General features: G+C 42.2%; 1 protein-coding gene and 1 long non-coding RNA gene across 16 annotated transcripts in view; one reads left to right on the top strand and one right to left on the bottom strand.

Annotated features, from left to right (window-relative positions):
* The window catches only part of DLGAP2 (DLG associated protein 2), a 578,727-nt gene that overhangs the window by 29,566 nt on the left and 527,780 nt on the right, over positions 1-21,381 (bottom strand). For all 15 annotated transcript variants that reach the window (XM_077309418.1, XM_077309398.1, XM_077309427.1 and 12 more), the window contains 2 exons: positions 4,776-4,861; positions 3,598-4,013 (listed from right to left, as the gene is read on the bottom strand). In XM_077309418.1, coding sequence (XP_077165533.1) covers positions 3,598-4,013; positions 4,776-4,861 — 502 coding nt within the window. The remainder of the gene's footprint in view (positions 1-3,597; positions 4,014-4,775; positions 4,862-21,381) is intronic.
* On the top strand, positions 1,630-21,149 carry LOC143823327 (uncharacterized). Its single transcript, XR_013226459.1, has 3 exons — positions 1,630-1,678; positions 3,673-4,055; positions 21,027-21,149. It is a non-coding gene; the product is annotated as an uncharacterized LOC143823327 (long non-coding RNA).

Here is a 21,381-nt window from a genome sequence, read left to right on the forward strand (position 1 = left end):
TCATAAGGTCACCATAAATCAGAAGTGACTTGATGGCACAACATAAATTCATACACACAAAGTTTATGGTAAACAGAATTTTAGTTATTGGAATTTATTAACTGGTGACAACAGTCACATCATTTAGGACAAACAAAACCTAATGCAGCCCACTAACCATTCATTGTGATCTTCAAGGAGATCAGCAAATGTTTTATTCATGCAATTTCAGACAAGCAGCAAAAACATTCGAGATATATGGAATTTTAACTGGGCCACTACAAATTCTGAATGGAATAGATCAGTTGGTTCTTGTTCACTTTTGTATGAGAGAAGAAACATATTGTGGTTCTGGCCAAATGGCAAGCACGTATGCTACAAGGGAAAGGCAAGAAGCTATATAAAGAATGCCTGACTTAAAATGATTTAAATAGCACAATGATGAAATTAATTTGCTTTAAAATTCAGAAGCAGGCAGAAGTGAGAGGAGAAAGAATTAAGGCTTGCATTTCATTCTTACATTCACAAAAGTCTGTTTAAATTTTGATTTCAGTGATTCCTTTGACTATAACAGAAACTGAAGCTTTACATGGATGACAATTTTCTCACAGAATTCATCTTGCACTTCTACTAGCACAAAGATTGCACAATAAAGTATAATGGGGCGCAGCAGATGTATTGTTTTTTTCTTAGAGAACAGCATACTGGAGTTAAATCAATGTACAAAGAAAGGCAGGCATATACAGACATTTCCATAACATTTACCCCAAACGAGTATTTCAGTGTTGGAAGTATGAACTGTTACCTTGTACCAGGATAACTTTTCAAAAATTTCTGTATACATATAAGGCGTCTTGCAGTTTTCAATGTAAATGAAGTATTGACATAAATGTCTAAATAAATAAATATTATGTCAACAGATCAAGATATATTGCAGGCTGAGACGAATTCCAGAAGAGTAAGTGGTGTTTGTTTGTTTCTGTGTATACAATAGATTCTTAAAATATGAACAGATTTATTATTGCTCAATGCACACTAAATCTGTTTGTCTTATCTTAAGCTACCATAAGAATCTATGTTATTTCAGGCTATGATATCAGCCTGCAAGAGTATAAAAGTCCATAAACTATGTGTGTGCTGAAAATATAGAGAATTTTATCCACAAGATTTATCAAACTTAAAGAAAGACATACATTGTGGCAATCTTACTTCTACACAGATTTAAGATTCAGCAGATTTATAATTTAGATAAACAATTTCCTATATTAAAGCAGAAATGGAACTCATTGTTGGATTGTTGTTTCTGTATTGGTAGCTTGTACTATAATTGTAGGCTTGGTAGACACATTCAATTCAATTAAAATAAAATAGGCAGATAAAAACATCTGAAAAAAATGAAGTGAGGGCAACAAGTCAAGAGTTAACAAATACTTAGAAGATCAAAGTTCAAAACAAACTGATCTACTGTTTTAAACAAGAATGAAATTAAACTTTATTGGCCAGAAAATTGCCTCATGAATGGTCCACCCAGAGGCTGTTTCATAGCCAACTATTGCTTGTGTTTACCAGTGAGATCTGCCTTTCTTGCTTCCACAGGAAAAGTAAGTGAATCCCTTTGTGACCCGCTGCCTCTTTAGAATTTAAAGGAAAGGAGTGGAGGGGAATGTTCCAATTCATGACACTAATGCTGTGTGAACATGTGAGATTTTACGGAAAAGTTTATTTTTTAAATTAGGAGAAGTACCTATACATGTAACCAAATATTCAATTCTTTATATTTATTATTATTTTAGCTTTTTGGTAATTGGCAGTGATAATTTGTGATAAGCCCCCCCCCCCCTTGACTACCTTGTCAGTTCTGGATTGACATTTCTCTCCCTCCTTTTTTATTTGGGGAGGGGAGTTTGCTGTTAATGGAATAGAAGTGAATAAAAGATAGCCAGACAAGATGAAAATAGATAGTAAATAAAAGTGTGGAGGTGCAGAGCATGCCAGACTTTTTTCCACCAACACCAGGAGAAACTACTAATGCCCATACACCGTGAGAGGACAGGTGGCCTAAAAATTGAAATATAAATAAATATAAACAAGACAGAATAAAAACAAAATACACTCAGGCTGAGAGAGGGCTTCAATGTGACTCTTTACGCAGTGGAAGTTTCATGCTGGGCTGCAGGCTGGAGTTTTAGTCGTGGCAGGTTGCCCCCACCTCTTCCTGCATCCACACAGGGGAGCATTTGGCCTGGTGAACCTCATCCGTCCCTGATTTGTGCACCTGCACAGAAGCTGGGGCAGTGAAGTTCCCAATGCATAAACGGTCTAAGGGTGGAAGTTGGAAGAGTAAATATTCTAATGGGGGGAGGGGGTTTCCAAGAGATATATTTGGATGCATTTTATTAGTGTGGGAGCTTCTTCATTCATATTGTTTACTACCTTATAGTCCCCATTATTACATCACATGAGTGTATTTAAATATTAGACCACTGAAGAAGACCCCAAGAGGGGTTGAAATGCGTTTGGTTTTCTGGTTTCTCGTCATTTATCCATGTGTCAAAATGCTTTGGACTGGTGCAATAGTGTGTGATTTGTTGATGTTTTCAAGTTTTATATGTGCACATGCATTGAAATAAATATTTGCATTTTAATATTTAATATATATTCTGTTGCTGGTCAATCTTTTAGATTCCTAGTTAATATTTTCCCAACATAATAGGTTCCAAACTTTATTATATTTTAATTCAGAAATGATTACTCTCTAGTGTGACTTTAAAATCATAGGAAGTTACAATGAATTTGAGATCAATATCTCTTTCCACTGTATTTTTGATATTTTGGTAGTGCCAACTATCATTTTTTAAAGTCAATTTTCTTCTATGTTGATGAAAAGATAACTTTTAATAAAAGGGGAAATATCTTTCAAGAGTCTGTGGTCATATTTAATTTCTTCTTCTTAAGAGACCAAGTAGTGGCACTATGTTTTTTTTGGGGGGGGGGATATTTAGTATTGCATTCATAGAATTGTTTATATTTGGAAATCAGTCCCTCTGGGACTATATTTCTGTGATGGAAGATATATCCCATTTTGAAATATCACTTTAGCCCAAACATTAAACATTCATGAATTTTACACATAACAGAGAGTCTAATTAGAAGACATGATACACCTGCAATTTTTTGCCATTATAAAAAATCAATGTTACATTTTCAAAAGTCTCAGGTATCTAATAGCAGATAAAAGCAATATTGATTAGATGCACCAAACACACATTACTATAAAGATGTAAGTATATCATCAAACAACTACCTTCCCTAATTAGATACTCCTACTCCAACTTAGAGAACAATCATAAGCAGGTCTACTCAGGATCTACTCAACTCTTTTCAAGGGCGTTTGCTTCTAGTAAAGTGTTTTTGGATGGCACTCTTAGTTACAAGTCTGAAATTGGAATAGGAAGACTCTAATTATGATTGTACTATTAGTTCTCAGGACCAAGTCTGGATGGATCTTTTACCAGTAACATTTCTCATAGAAACCAATGGAGCACTATCAGGAATCACATAAATATCTTAAAATAAAAGTAAAAATGGAAAGTATTAGATACATATATGGGCTCTTACTTTCTTCAGAAAGATCATTTTCTTCCGCTTCTCTCTCCATCTCCTTACACCATCCTTCCATTCTCTTTGTCTCAGTATGCAGCAACTTCATGAACCAAGACCCATCTCTCCGACAAGGAGACATCCGTCCTGTTTCAACTGTTTCAATGGCTGGTTCTAACCAAGGTTCAGGTGGTGGAAGATTGGATGTGTCTACTTGGGTCCTATAATCTTCTCTGTAACTAAACAACCCCTGTGTCCGTACAGTTCTTACTGCACCATATTGAGTAGGGGTGCTAGGTTCTGAATGTCGCTGGAAAGAGCCACCAAACTGAAGTCCTTTATCCTCCATTGTGATATGTCCTGGGAAGCCTTCAAGTTCTAGGTCAGCCTGAACAGCTGCTGTTACACTATTTGAGCGCTTAAACCGTCCATGTCTGGAACAGAAAGAAAGCAAATTCATACATTGTCCCAACACAGTAAGTACAGTTCTAATTATGATTCCCCCCTTATTCTTCAGCAACATTGATCCAGAATGACTATGTTTATTTGAATAAAGAAGGTGAATGAAATACAGTCTGCATTGGATACACTGTTACTACCATTCAAAATAAAGATATGAATGAAAATCATTTAAAACACATTTGGAAGCAAATATTGATTTGTTCCCACTTCAGAAAACAAAACATGTGCAAGTTCACTGGAAATAATTTCAAACCCTGCTGAGGCTCACATTATCAGTAAACCGAATAAAGGAAAATAAATGAATTGTAAATCCAAACGTCTAAAACGGGGGTCATCAACCCCCAGTCCGTGGCCCGGGTACCACAGTACCGGGCCATCGGCAGCTGCGCCTGCCTCTCCCCCCACAGTGAGAAAGAAGGGAAGAGGCAGGCGCGGCCGCTGGCATGCCGGCAACGCTAACATGCATGCGCGCAGTTGCCGCGCATGCGTGTTTGCGCCCCCCTGGTGGCAAAAACGTGCATGTGCGGCAACTGTGCCACCTGGTCTAAAATAAGGGAAGAGGTGCATAGGTCTTATCCAAAGTTCTGTTGTAAGATTAAAGTACTTGTACACATTAAACACATGGTAAGGCACTCAAATACATTTCTCATTGTGTATATATACATGTACACACAACATTTTCCCTCTCTCTTGCACACAGAAACACACACACTTTTTAGCTCTGCTTGACATACCGTTTTTCATCTTCAACTTGCACTCCAACAGAATGATATTCCCGTAGACCTCTGCTCTCAGTATCTGAATCGGTTGCTGTTTCCACCTAGTTCAACACAAAAGATAAATCTGCAGAAGTGAACATTGAAAATCTGAGATTATTACTATCTCAATGACTACTAAACTCGATATATCTGGTTCTCAATGTGTCTAAATCTGTGGATACTTCAATCCAGACACTGGTGCCATGGACAGACAAGACAGATCTTTGCACAAAACTGAAAAAGTACCAGGTTTGCAGAAAAATCTGTAATCTAAAAAATGGGGATTAATACCCCCAAATAACAGCAGCAGTGTCTGTAGCTTTAAGAAATGAGCACTCTCGATAGTGGTCATTGGTGGGCTGCTAGTCTATTACAACAGTATTGCCAGACCAAGCCTTGTTTTTTGTCAGGAAATGACAGGGTCCTTTCCAGAGCAATTTGGACCTTTGAGGTTGCTGCTAGGCCTTGGCAGCAGCCACTGAGTGACCTGACACTATGCAGTGTGTATGCCTCAGTCAGGACTGGCTGCTTCCTACCGTTCAACAGCAGCCACCCCATGAAAGCCAGTGCAGTGTAGTGGTCAAAGGTTCAGATGATATGGAGAATAAGAAGCAGGAAAAAGGAAGAGGTTATGGGGGCTTTCAGGGAAGGGAAAAAGGCAAGAGTGGTGAGAGAACATGATATGCTCCCAGCAAGTCCTTGCAGATCTCATACCTGTTATATTTCTAACAATCTGAAGCCAAAAACACATTAATCAGTTCTGCTGTTTTTCAGGGCACATAACTTCTGAATAGTTGGAATTAAAGCCTAATACACATTTGAAGTAAAACAATTCAAATCATTCAATGTCTGATAAAAGTAGTAAGGTAATTAATTTCACAAAACAGAAAATAAATCAGGCATTTTGTTGAAGCCAATGAATTCCTGCGATAATGACATCAAGTTTGACTACAGTAAAGGTGTTTTTTTGGGGGTGGGGGTTGCGGTTAATTGAACATCATAATTTATTTATCTATTTAATGTGATTTATTCACCGTCCCTCTCAGCATAGCTGGCTTGGGACAGATTAGAACGTTTCAATAAAACAACAGTTAATTCATAGAAAAGCAATACGATGACATTCCACATTAACAGCATTAAAACTTGAAAACAATAAAAATCAACGGATGGCGCATTCTTCAGTGCCATTGAGGTAATTCTAGTTTTTATTCCAGATCTAACTATCAGATGTTGGTTTCCGGGGGGGTGGATATCCTTTTGGAGGGGATCCCAGTGATGTTCTAGATGTTATTATCGCAACGATGTTCTACGAGATCTAGATATTATTGTTTTGTTATATAACTTCACAAACCATTTATGCAGAACATAACTCATTTCAATGAAATAAAATTCTAGTAATATAATTAAATATTACTGTGATATACAACATTTTAAAAACAAGCCTCAAAGTGCTAGAATATCAAGAAACCAGGAAAGATTCAAATGAGTAGCGGTGCTGGTCTGAAGTAGCACAATAAAATCAGAGTCCAGTAGCACCTTTAAGACCAACAAAGATTTATTCAAGGCGTGAGCTTTCGAGAGCAAGCACTCTTCCTCAGGCTATGAACTGAGCATCATGACAGTGTCATCCCACTGTCAAGGTGCTACTGGGATCTTGACTTTATTAAGAATCCAGGAAGTGAAGAACTGCTCCAAAAGTTCTGACTGGCCAGCAGCAGCTGTGAGAGGAATGATGTGAGAGCTGTATGCTGAGGGAAGAGATTTCTGAAAGAAATTTGTGGTGAGAGGAGATTTTTCTGTGCCCGTGCCTTACCTGTAAAACAGATACTCTCAGGATATTTTTGTTTGTATTTATGATGGGACAAACTAGTTGTGGGTTTATCACGGCACTGATACCAAATCTTACAAGCCCTCTACACACTTTCCCACATTGAGGTAAATTTTCTCTCCAAAAGTAGAATTCTGTTCTCTCACAAATGGAGCTGCCCAAGTAGCATGGTTTCTTTGTTGTAAAATAATAAAGCTGGCTGTCCCACCCTATCATGATAGATAATTTGGCTTTTAGCTCAGCCCTGGAACCACAAGGGCTGGTGTAGGAGCCCTCTTTATTAGAACCCTTTCAGTATGGCACGAGATAATGTTAAAGTCGAACAAAATAAGTTTTTATTTACCATAAAGGGAAAGGTTAGATGGAATGAGGAGTTGAAGCTGATACAACAATCAGTTGTTGCACAGTTTGCAGCTTTTAAATAGAGGCTTTAAGGAGCTATAGAAGCTTTTTCTTAGGGTGGCCTTGCCAGTTACAGGGTGGCCTTGCCAGTGCCTTCCCCAGTCATTACCGTTTACCTTCCAGCAAGCTGGGTACTCATTTTACTGACCTCGGAAGGATGGAAGGCTGAGTCAACCTTGAGCCGGCTGCTGGGACTGAACTCCCAGCCTCATGGGCAGACAGATTCAGACAGCATTTCTGCCGCTTACCACTCTGCGCCACGAGAGGCTACTCTCTCAGTGTACAGCTCTCATATCACTTCTTTCACAGCTGTTGTTAGCCAGTCAGAGTGTCTGGAGCAGCCTGTCACTCAAGCTCTCTGCCTCAGTGAAGAATTAACCCTTCGCTTACTGGATTCCTGATATCCCAGCACTTTGGGGCTTATCTTTAAAATGCAGTCCATTGCAACTACAATAAAATTCCATGGACAATTTAGACTTGAACATTGCAGTATTATTTTTCTTTTTTTTATCATGACAGAGAATAACATTAGGATAAGGGGATCTGTGCTGCGAAAGCATCCTGGGTCATGAAGCAGACTTGGATGTATGCCAGAATCTAAAGGCTTCTGGGCAGTCAGTTTTGTTTTGTTTGTTTGTGTTTTGCTTTTTTGTATGCTAAATCTAGTTTTGATACAAGATGGACCCAGAGGACACAAACTCCCTCTGAATCATATGAGCTAGTTGCTTCCTTGATTTAACTCTTCCTCTTCCCTGTTCTTAAAACAATAGTCCATCTGCCTTTCTTATGCCCTCCATCTCACCAGTTTCCAAACCTATACCTCATAGCCTTCCTTTAATCTTTCCCCGTTGCCTTGTTCAAAAAGATTGGAGTGCATTTCATCTGATCATTGTGAATGAATATGAATGAATGTGTTGGGGGGGGGGACAACACTATGTATATAGTGCTGGTTCCAGGATTTCAGAGGCCAATGGAAAGTCACTTTAATTGGCCTCACTTAACCTGGAAAAGTGAATGTGAATTTGAACCCCCTCTTAACCTTTTGAGGTTCTATACAATTTGGCAATGGAGGCACTGCTGAGAAGATGAGCTCCGTGTGGTCCTGGCTGACTCAGCAGAGATCTATTATGCTGGGTCTCTATAGCTGGTCTTGGGTTTGTATTTGAGCTTTTCTTCAAGTGAAACCAGATTTGACCCTTTCTTTCCTTTCTGTGATATAGTTTCACTCCAAATTTGTATCAGCAAATAGAGTACATAGTAAAATCCAGAAAAGAATTCCAATTTTAACATTGTGGCTCATGTGGCTCATGTCAACTTGATTGTTTCTCCTGGTGTGGAGTTTCACTCTTTGGAGATCCCCTTCCCTTTGTTCCGCATCCTGCTTTCCCTAGCTCTGCACTTTTGAACCTCTCTATTGTGTAAATGCTTTATCTCATGTACCCGGCAAGATTGTGCAACAATTCAGCTGGCCTCTTCACACCTGTCCCTAAGACAAACTGTCTCGTAATAAAATCAGAGTCCAGTAGCACCTTTAAGACCAACAAAGATTTATTCAAGGCGTGAGCTTTTGAGTGCAAGTACTCTTCCTCAGACTGAGTTAGTCTGAGGATGCTACTGGACTCTGATTTTATTGTGCCACTTCAGACCAACACGGCTACCCATTTGAATCTAAACTGTTCCCTAGTTTCACACTCTGATAGATCAAGCACAAGCAACGTGGGAAAGTAACTTTGTGCCCAAACTTTGGTTAAGGGGGTATGCGGGGTCCAAAGACATAACTAGCCTGATCTTCTTTTCTATCTTGTCTTCAATAATGTTTCTCTGTTGCTGATTCTTCCATTTGATGCTGCCTTTCCCAATACTTGGGACTCCTGTGTTTATCTTGAGGGGTTCTTGGAACTGCGCCCTACGGTTGTGACACACTACTGTTCTTGAAATTGGATTTCAACTCACCCCAAATAACTAACTGGGCAGCATAAGTGAGTGAAGCAAATCACTAAAATGAAAAGGTGCATGAAACTGCTTCAACCAATAGATCTACAAAAGGCAGTTTTTGTAATACTTTTTTGAAATCCTTGCAAATTCTAATTTTCAGACATGAAGAAAAGTTACTTTAAAAAGATAAGCTTTAAGGTGAAGAAGGTTTCAAGGTAGTCTTCTTTTAAATATATTTTAAGTGGATAAACAAAACTCAGATTTACAGAAAGCTGGTGTCTATTGAGACTGCTTTCCCATGATTGTGAATTGATCTATTGCTCTTGGTCTGGGGGGGGGGCAGGGACTGGGATGAGGGGGCAGTTAGAGGCTTTGATCTAACAAAGTTCTGTAATGGGCACAACCAATTCTAGATTGGACTTTTCACCTGCAGTGATGGGGGATATTGTTAGATTTATGAGAGAAATAAGCAGATTGAAACCAAGATGCACACTAACCAAAAGAACTGTAAGTTACCTAAAGGTAAAGTAACGTGTTATTGTATATTTTTCAAAAACATCACAATTTAATGATTTTATTCAGCCCCTTCAGAGATTTTGAAATGGAAAAGCAGCATGTAAATATTTAAAAACTTTACTAATTGTGTACACTAATGAAGGCTGATGCAGTCGGCTAGTGAGAACAGGGGAAAACTTCCAACTGGCTTTTGACCAAATGAAAAGAAAAAAAAGTCCCAGATTGTGGTTTGCTTGAGACATCACTATCATAGGTGTTTCTGGTCTTTAAGTAGACGGTCAAAATTGAACTTTTAATTTATATTTTAATAGTTCCAAATATCATTGCATTCTTGGTGCCAGAAAACCAATACAAGGACTTCTACTGTTCCAACTTATCGTTTTGTGCAGCTTGCCAATGCTGACGCTGACTAAATACCCCAATGATTGCTTTCACATTTTAATACCTTTCATTTGCTTGCCATGCCTAGAAGCAGAAACCAGTGCCAAATGAGGATTTTCTATGCAATTTTTGGCAAAGCAAATATTTTAGTGCCAAGTGCACAAAAAATAAATCTGGAAAGTGAAGAGGGAACACAAGTCTCCAAAGTATAAGAAAAAGGCATGAGAGTTTTTGATTTCCATATGGGGAAGGGGTACCCTGTAACATCATATAACTGCAAAAAGAGGGGAATGCTAATGACTCTTTCACATGTTTAAATTCCATATATCAGACAACCAGGTGAGAAACCCAGGTGCAAGTCTTCACTCTTCCATGGAAACTCACAGAGCAACCTTGAGAAAGCCATTATTATTCTTCCTGGCTTTCTGCTGGCACCAGCCAGCTGTTTTCTCTCACCTACTTTTCCCTGTCCTGGCTACTTCCAGTTCATACATCAGAGCAGGCCCTTTCTCCCAATGTGTCCTTTATCCTTTAGGGCAGTGGTCCCCAACCTGCGGGCCGCGGCCCGGTGCCGGGCCGCGATGGCCATGGTGCCGGGCCGCGGCTCCCTCTCCCCACCCCCCCCGCAGTAAAAAACTTCCCAGGCTGCAAGCTTGCGGCCCGGGAAGCTTCTTACTGCGGGAGGGCGGGGAGAAGGAATCGGGGCCGGGCTGCGCCCATGCGGGCGCGGCCCGATGCGCGGGCGCGGCTCGCGGGTGCGGCCCAATGCGCGGGCGCGGCTTGCGGGCGCGGCCCAATGCGGGGGCGCGGCCGCGGCCGATGCGTGGGCATGGCCCGCGCGGGCTGCGCCCCAATGCCCTGCCGGTCCCCAACCTCAGAAAGGTTGGGGACCACTGCTTTAGGGTAGTGGTCCCCAACCTTTTTATCACCAGGGACGGGTCAATGCTTGACAATTTTACTGAGGTCCAGGGAGGGGGGGGTAGTCTACTAGAGGACCTATCATTGGATGGCGCCGGAGGGGCAGGCTTAGCTGGCGGCTGTTATGGCTCCTCTGATTGGGCAAACGGACAAGAAGGATGGGAGAGCAAGCTAGCCTCTGTTTCTTTTCTCTATGGTCGCTGAAGGCAGCAGGCAGGAACCTCGTTGCTGCGGAGTTGTGTGGGCTGCCCTGGGAATAAGGCGCTCTTGGACATGGGATGAGGGAGTCCTAGTCAGAGCAGGAATGGAGAAGGGGAGCTTTGTGACCTGCACTTCTGCAAAGTTGGGTCAACGTTAGTGGGCTGAAGCACCTAACTTCTTAGACAGAGCCGCGGCCCGGTACCGACTGATCCATGGACCGGTCCCAGTCTCCTGGACCGGGGGTTGGGGATCACTGCTTTAGGGAGTTAGTACTAACTGTCCTGTCTGCTTCTCTGTTGCTCCTGCACAAGGCCACTGACAAAGAGGGACCGGGGGGGGGGGCAAAATTCCCAGGACACAAAGTCAGCTTGAAGGCCCTGCACAGGGGCACTCTGATAGCCAGCACAATCCAGTTTAGCTTCCCTGGAATGCTCTGCTCTGCCTGTCTCTCTCTCTCACACACGCACTCTGAAATCCATCTGGCTCCAGCTCTTTCTTGCCCTCCTCTTTCCTTCTGCTGCTCTCAAACAGAAGGAAAGAAATACCCCATCCTGGGGTTGGCTCAGCTTCCCCTGCCTGCAACAGGCCTCTATGGCTGGCCAGCGTCCCATGTTGTGCCTTGCAAAAAGCACACAATTTGCTGTCACCTGGTAAATGAACAGGATTTCCCAGTTATTTCATGCCCCAGAGAAGAAGATGATAGAGGGGACTGTGAAATCTCGCACTATGATGCTGGAGAGGCAAAAAAGATTCCAGGTAGTTACTCAGAAGGAGGATCAGGACCAAGGAAACAGATCTATGTCTAAAAAGCTGTAAGCAGTACATATAAGTTTGCCAACTGATCAAAAAAGAGGCTTGGTTTGCTCTTCTGCCTGTAATGAAAGCTTGATCTATATAAATAACCAATGGAACTTTTGAAAAAAAAACAAGAACAAACCCTTATAACTGGTTCATTCTAGCAGTTCAAGCTCTTGTGAGGGGCACACAAGTCAGAATCAGTAAGAAGGTGGCAACTCCTTGATCTAAGTTGGGATAATTTCAGTGGGTTGTGGGGGGTGGGGTGGGGTGGGGAGCATTTTATGCTAGTGAGATGGATGCAGGATGGATTTGGGCATTGAGGGATTCAGAAGATGCATGGGAGGGAATTTAAAGCCGCAATTCTCATGCACACTTCCATGCCAGTAAGTCCCACCATAGTTACACATTGAGTAAAGAAGGACAGCATCTAGATAACTTAGAGTTGCCAGCTCTTGGTTTGGAAATACCTGATTTTGGTGGGGGGCGGGGGGCAGATGCATCCTGAGGAGGGTGAGGTGTAGGGAGGAGAGGGACTTCAACAGAGTATAATGCCACAGAGTCTACCTTCCAAAGTGACCATGTTCTCTTGGTGAACTGATCCTGGGCTAATGGGAGCAAGACTAAGAAGAGGGAATGTGCTTGATTTTTTTTAAAACAGAGATATTATATTCTCTGGCTGGGAGAAGGTGATGGAGTTACCTCAGCCTTCCCCTGTTTTATTATTATTATCATCATCATCATTATTATCATTATATTATTATTATTATTATTATCATTATTATTATTATCATTTCTGTCTGAGGAGGTGGCAGAAGAAGGAAAGGAGAGGGGAAGAGAAATCTGGAGCCAACTGGATTTCAGTATCCAGATACTAAAGTTGTTTTTTAACATTAATGCAGAGGCAGGACTCAGATCACCTGGTTTCTCACTATGGAGGTTAAGATAAACTTTTCACATGTGTGCCTCACTCTATTCATTTGGGCTTGTTCCCAGGCACAGAAAAGCACTAGATCATGGAGGTGGGGGACTCATTTGTTTCAGAGAAGAGTTTCTTTTGGAGAAGAAGCCAGAATTCTTCAGATCTGTCTCTTCTCCTTTAGTGTTGACCTGTTTTAGGTTGCTGTTATTTTAAAGTGGGTGGTTTTGTTTGTGTGGGTTTGTTTTTTTGCACCATACCTTATTGCAAAGTACATGCACAGTGTAAATTAGTAAAACCCACTATTTGATAATCCTGACCCTTTTCCTTTGAACATTTTGTATCTAATGTTCCAGTTCCAAGATCACTTTTGTTGCTAACCCAGTGTAATCTGAAAAAAATTACTTTGCTCCTTACTTCCACTTCTAGATAATTTCTGACCAGATTTAATAGCACCAGTCCCTGTTATGAGAACTGCCTATTTATTTCCACCTTATACTTCTGGGTATTTAACCTGCTTTTAATCCACTAAAGGTTTACAGGTCTAATTTGCTACAATCAGAACAATGCAAGTAACCAAAGTTCAAGCAACACTAGAAGGAAATGAAAAAGGAAGCACAGACACGTATTTTGGGAACTTACTATATCCTATTTTCTCCACTGTGAAAGATTATCAATTAAACACCATTACGACCAAAAATAAAGTACTATGAATAATTAAACTTTTTTTTATAAAGGTAAAATGGTACCCTAATAGCAGTTTTTATGCTTTCTTGGTGGGCTTGTAAAATATATACCTGAATGACAAGTGTTAGTGTTCATATACATATTAGTTAAAAGTATACATGAAATGACAGAATATAATTCTGCTTGGTTCCTAGAACTGACATATTGCCCATGACAAATTTATTAACCATAGCTAGTAAAATGACCAGGTCTTGGCCATTGGTATGACAGCATTGTGCCACTTCCATTACATCACTAGCAGAGAGTTTCTGGCAATTCCTGGAGATTCATGTCATCACACCTATTTTATTTACTCTTTTTTTTCTCCTGCGGGTTGCCAGAGCTGCAGCAGGCAATAGGAGCTAGGATCAGGAAACTTCCTGTTCCTAGCATATATCAAGCAACCGTAATAACTAGTATTGAAAACAAGCTAGAAGTTTCTAGAAAGAATGATGACATCCTTTTTTCTTACATTTGTATTTTAGCTACCTGAAATCTGGGTTACAGAGATGGTGGTGGAAAGTGTTATCCAGTCACAGTTGATTTAGGCCTGACTCGGTTTAGCATCCCTACGTGGTGGTCTCCCATCCAAGTACAAATCTTGGCTGGCCCTGCTCAGCTTCCAAGATGTGACTCAACCGGGGTGGCCTCGGCAATCCAGGTCAGGAAAGGTTAGAGAAGCAGAAGTGCTTTTTAAAGCAAACTTATTGTGTATGTGGGATGGATCCACAAAGCTTATGTGTCAGGGAGCACTGGTCAACTGCAATGTCCTGTAACATGTACCTCACATTTTGTTCATGTACCTCAAGATTTAGGGAAGCACCTACACACAAGCTTTTTGTGGAGAGCAGCTGTGGCTCAGTAGAAGAGCCTCCACTGTGTATGCCAAAGGTCCCAGGTTTGATCCCTGATGTCACCACTTAAAAAGTCTCAGTTAGTAGGTACTGTGAAAGACCACTATCTGAGACAGTGGAGAGTGGGTGCCAGTCTGAGTACAATATTGACATTAATGGATTGATGATCTGATTCAATATAAGGCAGCTTCCTGTGTGTGTTCTTCTAGCAGAATGCATATGTGTCATGCAACGTGTGGATAAGCTAATGGCAATAAGCTCCCCAAATCAGAACAAGAACAAACATACTACCTGCTCAGTGGCAGGGATCCAAACTCCCTCCAAGAAACCTCTTCCATTGGAGGAAGAGGTGCTGAAGTTGGAAGAAAGCTTCTTAAGTTAGAGGAAGGCTTTAAACTTTCCTCAGTGGTGGGGAAGGAATATAGACCAGTTCCACCCCAGTAAATGTCCAAAGTATTCTGAAGGATTTGAAAAACAGAAATTTACTCCCAGGTTTCCCTATTTGGCATTGCAACCTTATTGTGGACGAGAGCATATGGCATTATGATTTCTCTGCTTATGTGCACTCTATAAACTGACCGATGTGGAATTCCTGCTAGAACTGGCAGCTGATTTCTACCTGCAGAGCCACAAGCTTTAAATGAACGGAGTAAGAGTTACAGTAAGTCACTGCCTGAAGCTTAAGCTCCTTCCTTCACGCCACTACTGTTCATTTACACACCATGTTAAATTGGAGCATGAATTTAAGAAATTCAGTAATTAACTATCCCGCTATGAGTGGAAATGCATACAGGTGCAGTTCAGTGGCACCTCACAGTTATTTAATATGAAAGCTAGGAGTGTTCTTAATCTAATAAATATGTAAATAGAACTGTTAAATCCAGGTGTTCTAAGTGCAGCTGTTATTGGCAAAACCGTCCTTGTAGGTTTACAAAACAGTTGGGTTAAAAAGTAAAAAAGTCATTCTGCTTTAATTCATTGCGGTCAAGGCCAAAGATATGGCAAAATGGGTTTTCTTCTACAAATGGCACAAACCTAAGTGGTTAGAAATGACTACAGAAAACCCCAGCCTGGGCTCACAAGATGAACCAAGTTAACAGTAACAGTAAAAAAACAGTAAAAAATAAAAAAAGAGGAATAACATCTCATCCATACATGTAATTTAGTCTCAGAATTTAAGCTCACTGAGGGTGGTTTCTGTTATGGTTCTGCAATGCTTCAAGCACAATATCTTGTTTCTTGCATGGTACAAATAACTGAATTGCTGGTTCAGTATTTTTTTTCTAGGAACTAGTATCTTTGGCAAATGGTAAGCCAGAACAATGCTCAGATTCTATCGAGCTCTTGTGTCAGCTGCAGAAATTTAAGACAGTTGCAGGAATGTAGGTCTAAGGCAGCATTTTCCAGCCTTTTGACCATGGAGGAGCCCCTGAAATAATTCTTCAGGCTTTGAGGAACCCCCAGAAGTTATATCAGATGGTCATGCCCCTGCCATACACCCCAGAAGTGCCGTGTGACTGGAAGTGACATCACCACCCATGTTCAGATAGACTAGAGTAGGATTGAGGGGGGTGAGACAGGAGGCAGTCATGCCCCCTCCCCTCCCAGGCACAGAAACCACGAGAGAACTCACCCACACTTGGGAGAGGGGAAACAATGGAAGTGGCTGGCTCCCTAACTTGTAGCTAAGTTCATCAACGCAGGAAGGGGAAGGCTGCAGACCCCCAGGGGTACTTGGTCCATTGGTTGGGAATCCATGATCTAAGGCAGGGGTAGTCAACCTGTGGTCCTCCAGATGTTCATGGACTACAATTCCCACGAGCCCCTGCCAGCAAATGCAATGCTGGCAGGTGCTCATGGGAATTGTAGTCCATGAACATCTGGAGGACCACAGGTTGACTACCCCTGATGATTGGCAAAAGATTGAACCTTATCAATGAAGTATCATATGCAATTTATGTGAGCCCTAGGGGGAGGGGTGTAGCTCCCAGAACTTTGGGAAATTATCTAGCTATCCTTGAATATACAGGTAACTGAAGGCCTGAGGGTTTGATTGCACTTATCAGGGTCTTCAAGATTAACAAGAAGTCAGAGGAAGGGAAGAACATTCATATCTTATGGCTGGCTGGTCCAAAGGAAATGGGTGTCAGAACTCTCTCTTAGGCTGGACAGCATCAGTGAATGCTGAGGCTGAATCACTGGTGGGGCAAGCTGCTTGACCCTCTTGATCCTTTAGCTGGTGTACCGGCAGTGAGAGGAATGGCGGAGAAACTAGCTGAGCTGAGATCTGATCTAGGGTGGGATTAACCTGCATTCAACTTAAATGTACTGTGATATGAGAACTAGTTTATAAACTAAAGCTTGGTGGAGTGGTTAGGAGTGCAGACTTCTGAGCCAGGTTTGATTCTGCACTCCCGCACATGCAGAATAAGAAGAGTTGGTTCTTATATGCTGCTTTTCTCTACCCGAAGGTGTCTCAAAGCAGCTGACATTCACCTTCGCTTTCCTCTCCCCACAACAGACACCCTGTGGGGTAGGTGAGCTCCAATATTACTGCTCGGTCAGAACAGCTTTATCAGTGCTATGGCAAGCCCTAAGTCACCCAGCTGGCTGCATGTGGAGGAGCATGGAATCAAGCCCGGCTTGCCAGATTAGAAGTCCACACTCCTAACCACTACGCCAAGCTGGCTCTCTCCAGCAACCAGGTGGGTGACCTTGGGCTCGCCACAGCGCTGATAAAGCTGTTCTGACCAGGCAGCAATACCAGGGTGTAAACTGCATGGAGCTTTTATTCCAATCCCAGGTCGATTCAGTCCCTGCCATCTCCACTGAAAGCGATTTCCATTTTGTCCGATTTAAATATTCCCTCTGCAACAATCAGGATTGATCCAGAGTGACCCTACCTTTATCCTGCATTATTTAGGAGTGGAAAAATTCATCAATATTTTCAGACTCGGATTGAGAAAGCAAGATCTTCGTGGTAGAGAGCTCTGATTGGCAAGGCTGACTCCATGGTAGAGACGCTCTGATTAGACAAAGCTGTCGAGGTAACAAGTTTGCTTTAAAGGGGAAGCCCCTAATTTCTCCGCAGAAGCCTCTCTCATAGAGATTTGCCTCTCTCATAGAGATCTCTTGGATTTTTGGGGGGATCTTTTTTCTCTTTTCTCTGCTGTCTGCAATCCTCTCCCCCCCCTTCAAGAAAACAAAGAAAGAGGCTGTGCTTGCCTCCCCCCCTTCTGAACTACCCTAAGCACGTGCAGAAGACTTTTCTGTTTCAATGGGGGGGGAGAGGAAGACCTGAATTCAAATCGATCTGGATTCAACAGAATTGACAATGGAATAAACAAAGTAAGTGCAGATTCATCCCAGGGCTCTCTCAGCCTCACCTACCTCACAGGGTAACGAAAGGAAAGAGTAGAGAAAAGTGACATATAAGTCATATAAGGACCAACTCCTCTTCTTCTAAAAGAACTTTTCTTGTTGCAGGTCAACTGTTAATTTAGTTGACTCTAGTTTATCCAAGTGCTTACTCCGAGGATAATTATTTTAAGGATGCTCCCAGCTTTTGGGGGTCAATATTTTCAATGGGATTCTCTGCTAAAGAAGCAGCAAAGAAGTCATTCTGCAATTTCACATGTGCAGTTCAGACTTCTTAGACCCCATATTAATCATTTACTGTACTTGAAAGCATGCAGTAAAGACTGAACATAAAATACCTTGTTGCTATAGAGATACAACTGTATCAATGTAAATCGTTGAACAAATATACAAAGATTTTGCAGGCACACAAACCGAAGTAGCAAGTAAACAAGATACAGCAATTGTAAAAGCCATCACCATAAACGAGAGAATAAGAAATGTGTGTATTAAGTGGGCTGGAACAGAGATAGGGAGGACAGGCTGGTAAAGTAGCCACTTTGGACCAAGTCTCTGTATGAAGCATTTGTGAACAGCCACTGGCATCTTTAGCAACTCTAGACAGCAGGCACCTTGTTGAGCTTTTCATTATCATCTGTCAAAGCCCCCCTTCTTTCATAAACCCCACCCAATCCTTCATTGCGGTACACTGCAGTGTGAATCATTACAGGTCCAATTTTTAATTACTGCCTCAGCATTCGGGAGGGGAAAACAGCTGACCCAAACATTTTGTGCTGATGCCATGCTGTATTCTAGACAGCTATACACTAGCTGTAGCAGAGACATTTGACAGAGGTGGAGAGGCAGGTTGCTGTGGAGCTTTGGATATGATGTGAAATTTCATGTTGTTGAAAGTACTATTAGAGGATCTCTTGAAAATTATATTTGGAAAGCTTTTCACGGTAGCTAACTTGAAGTAATTATTGCCAGTGGGATGGCTTTTGTTTAAAAGGTACAGTAATTTCACTTAATGTGGATGGCTTTTAACAGGGTGACTCCATCTTCCATGTATTCTGAGATGGGGTTGAAAGAGCTGTACTATCTGGGGAATTTCTGCTATGGTACAAGGTCAAAAATGCAAATGTGCCCTCCTAACAAATGAGCTGAACCTAATGGCATTAATCAAATATTTAAGGATCATTTTTATGCTCCTCTTGCTTTATAGAACCTTGAATCTTTATAGGGTCACCCAGAGTACCTTTAATTAATTGTCAGCTCTTTTCTAGCAACTTTTGGTGACCATTGATGAAGCAACCTGACAGCTACTTGAAAACTGGTTTTGAACTCTGCACAATGAATTTGCTTTGTGAATTAATCACTTGTATAAGCTCACACATGTAGATAAACCAGAAATCTTGTGCACTATAGTTTAATACGTTCTCTCAATAAAACAAGGTTGCACTTTCCTGTTGTATACTGAGTGGTCTCCTGTGCAGAGAATCTAAGAAGATGGACACATTGCATTATACAGTAAACAACATTTCTTGTCTTACCAGTGGAGAGCCACTACTGCTGTAGTGGTTAAGAGCGGCAGCCTGGAATTTGGAGAACCAGGGTGGAGTCTACACAGGGCTTTTTATCCACTCCCAGTCCAAATAAATCCCTGCCATCTACACTGAATTCAACTTCCATTTTGATTTTGGGCGCTTTAAATTTTCCATCTGCAACATCAATGACTGAGCTGCTGTGACCCTACCTTTCCAAGAGCGGAGATAACTCAGTATAATTGATCCAGCCACTGAGGTAGGGAAGCAGTCTGTCCCTGATTGGCTGGGCACCAGTTCAAAGTCTTCCTGATTGCAAAACTTTCCTCCCTCTGGAATCTGTTTTAAAGTGACTGTGCTCCAGAATCAGCAGAGATTTGCCTCATTCTCTGAGAGGCTGCTGCTGCTGGCTGGCTCTGCTCTGCTCCCCTTTCCACTCTCGTTAAGGAAGGAGACGATCAGCCTCATGCTGCACTAGGCTTCTCCAACGGCAGTCGAAAGAGGAGAAAGAAAGCATGCCAGCTGGACTTCCTCTGCCCTCCCCCATCACAGCTTCCCTATGAAGTGCCAAACACTTTCTATTTCAAGTTGGGGGAAAGCAATGAGGAAGACCTGGGTTCAAAATGATCTAAATTCTGCATGATTGACAATGGAATAAACAAAGTAAATGCAGAATCAGCCCAGGTTTGAGTCCCCACTCCTCTTCCAGATGCAGCTGGCTGGGTGACCTTGGGCCAATCACAGTTCTTAAAACTCTATCACTCCCAACTACCTCACAGGGTGGTCTATTATGGGGAGAAGAAGGAAAAGCAATTGTAAGCCACTTTGAGACTCCTCTGGGTAGTGACAAGCAGGGTATAAAAATCAACTTTTCTCCTTCTTCTGAACTAGGGTGTATTGTAGTTGGAGTGTTGAAAGAGACCTGAAAGAATTAGTTCTAGCTTCTTTTCTCCATCACATTTACCTAGGAGGCTAGGAGGTTTGCAAAGCACAAATCTCCACCCAGCCATGAAGCTCAGATAGGTAATCCTGGATCAATAACTTTCAACTTAATGGCCTGGCAGGACTGTCATGAGGATAAAATGGAGGAAGAGAAAGCAATGCACATAGTTCTATATTTGTTAGAAGAAGAGCAGGATAAAATAATCTTTAACCGCTCCTGCAGAGTGGATAAAATATGGGCCCTGTCCGGGATGAGGAAGGATGCTGATTGGCCCCTTCCCCCGGACTGACAATCAAAGGACTCAACCGGCAGGCATGAAGTGCCTGCCGATTGGTCCTTCTGATTGTCAGTCCGGTGGCAAGGGACCAATCGGCTCGCGATTGGTCCCTTGCCGCCGGACTGACGTATCGGGAGGCACTAAGTGCATTTGGCCAACCGCCCCCATTTGCTGCCTTGCTGCCTAGAAGAGAGGTAGGCGGTGGGCGGGGACCGAAGAGGAGGCGGCGGGGAGGCCTCCCAGGCCGGCACACGGCTGGCCTCGGGTGTGGGGTGGGGGGCCGGGAGGGGGGGAAATAAAAAGCCTCCCCAGGACCCAGACAGCCCGATCGGCCACTCGCTGAGCCGCCAATTGGGCTGCCCGGGCCCTGGGGACGATTTTCCCATCGAGGGGTGGGCGTTCGGTGGGGCCCAGCCCTTCCTATCTGTCCGGCCAGCGCTGCCCGGGCGGTTGGGAACGGCTAGTGCTCGCTGTATTTTTCTTACAGTGGGCTTAATTACTAGTAAAGAAATAATAAAATAAGAATTGCATCAAAGGTCCTTAAGCATCAGCCCACATATCTAAATACAAGTCCTATCATAGAAATATATATTTGCAACAACTTCTACAAGGCTTGTAATCTTCATTTCAGGATGAAAGAGGGAAGGATGATCAGAATAAACCATGACCTTCCCTTCAAGATCAAACCCAGGAACTTTTAACTATGGCAGTAGGATCCAATTGCACAGAACTCTGCATTCCCTTCCGCAATATAATATGAGTTCGTATTGAGTTTTTCATATAAAGATCGCTTAGCAACAAACTTATGAAGAAGAAAACCAAATCTGCCATTTATGGTGCAATACAAACCTCAGCAGAGCCCACTGACGTCCACAGATTTCAGTCAGTTGAGAGGGGCATCTCACTCTCTCTTCCCTTCCCTTTCCTGGTCTTGCCCCCCACTTGGTGAGAGAGTAAGAATGCACTTTGGGGCCTCAACCTGCAGT

The sequence above is a fragment of the Paroedura picta genome, chromosome 1 (assembly GCF_049243985.1).
Source record: "Paroedura picta isolate Pp20150507F chromosome 1, Ppicta_v3.0, whole genome shotgun sequence".
NCBI lineage: Eukaryota > Metazoa > Chordata > Lepidosauria > Squamata > Gekkonidae > Paroedura > Paroedura picta.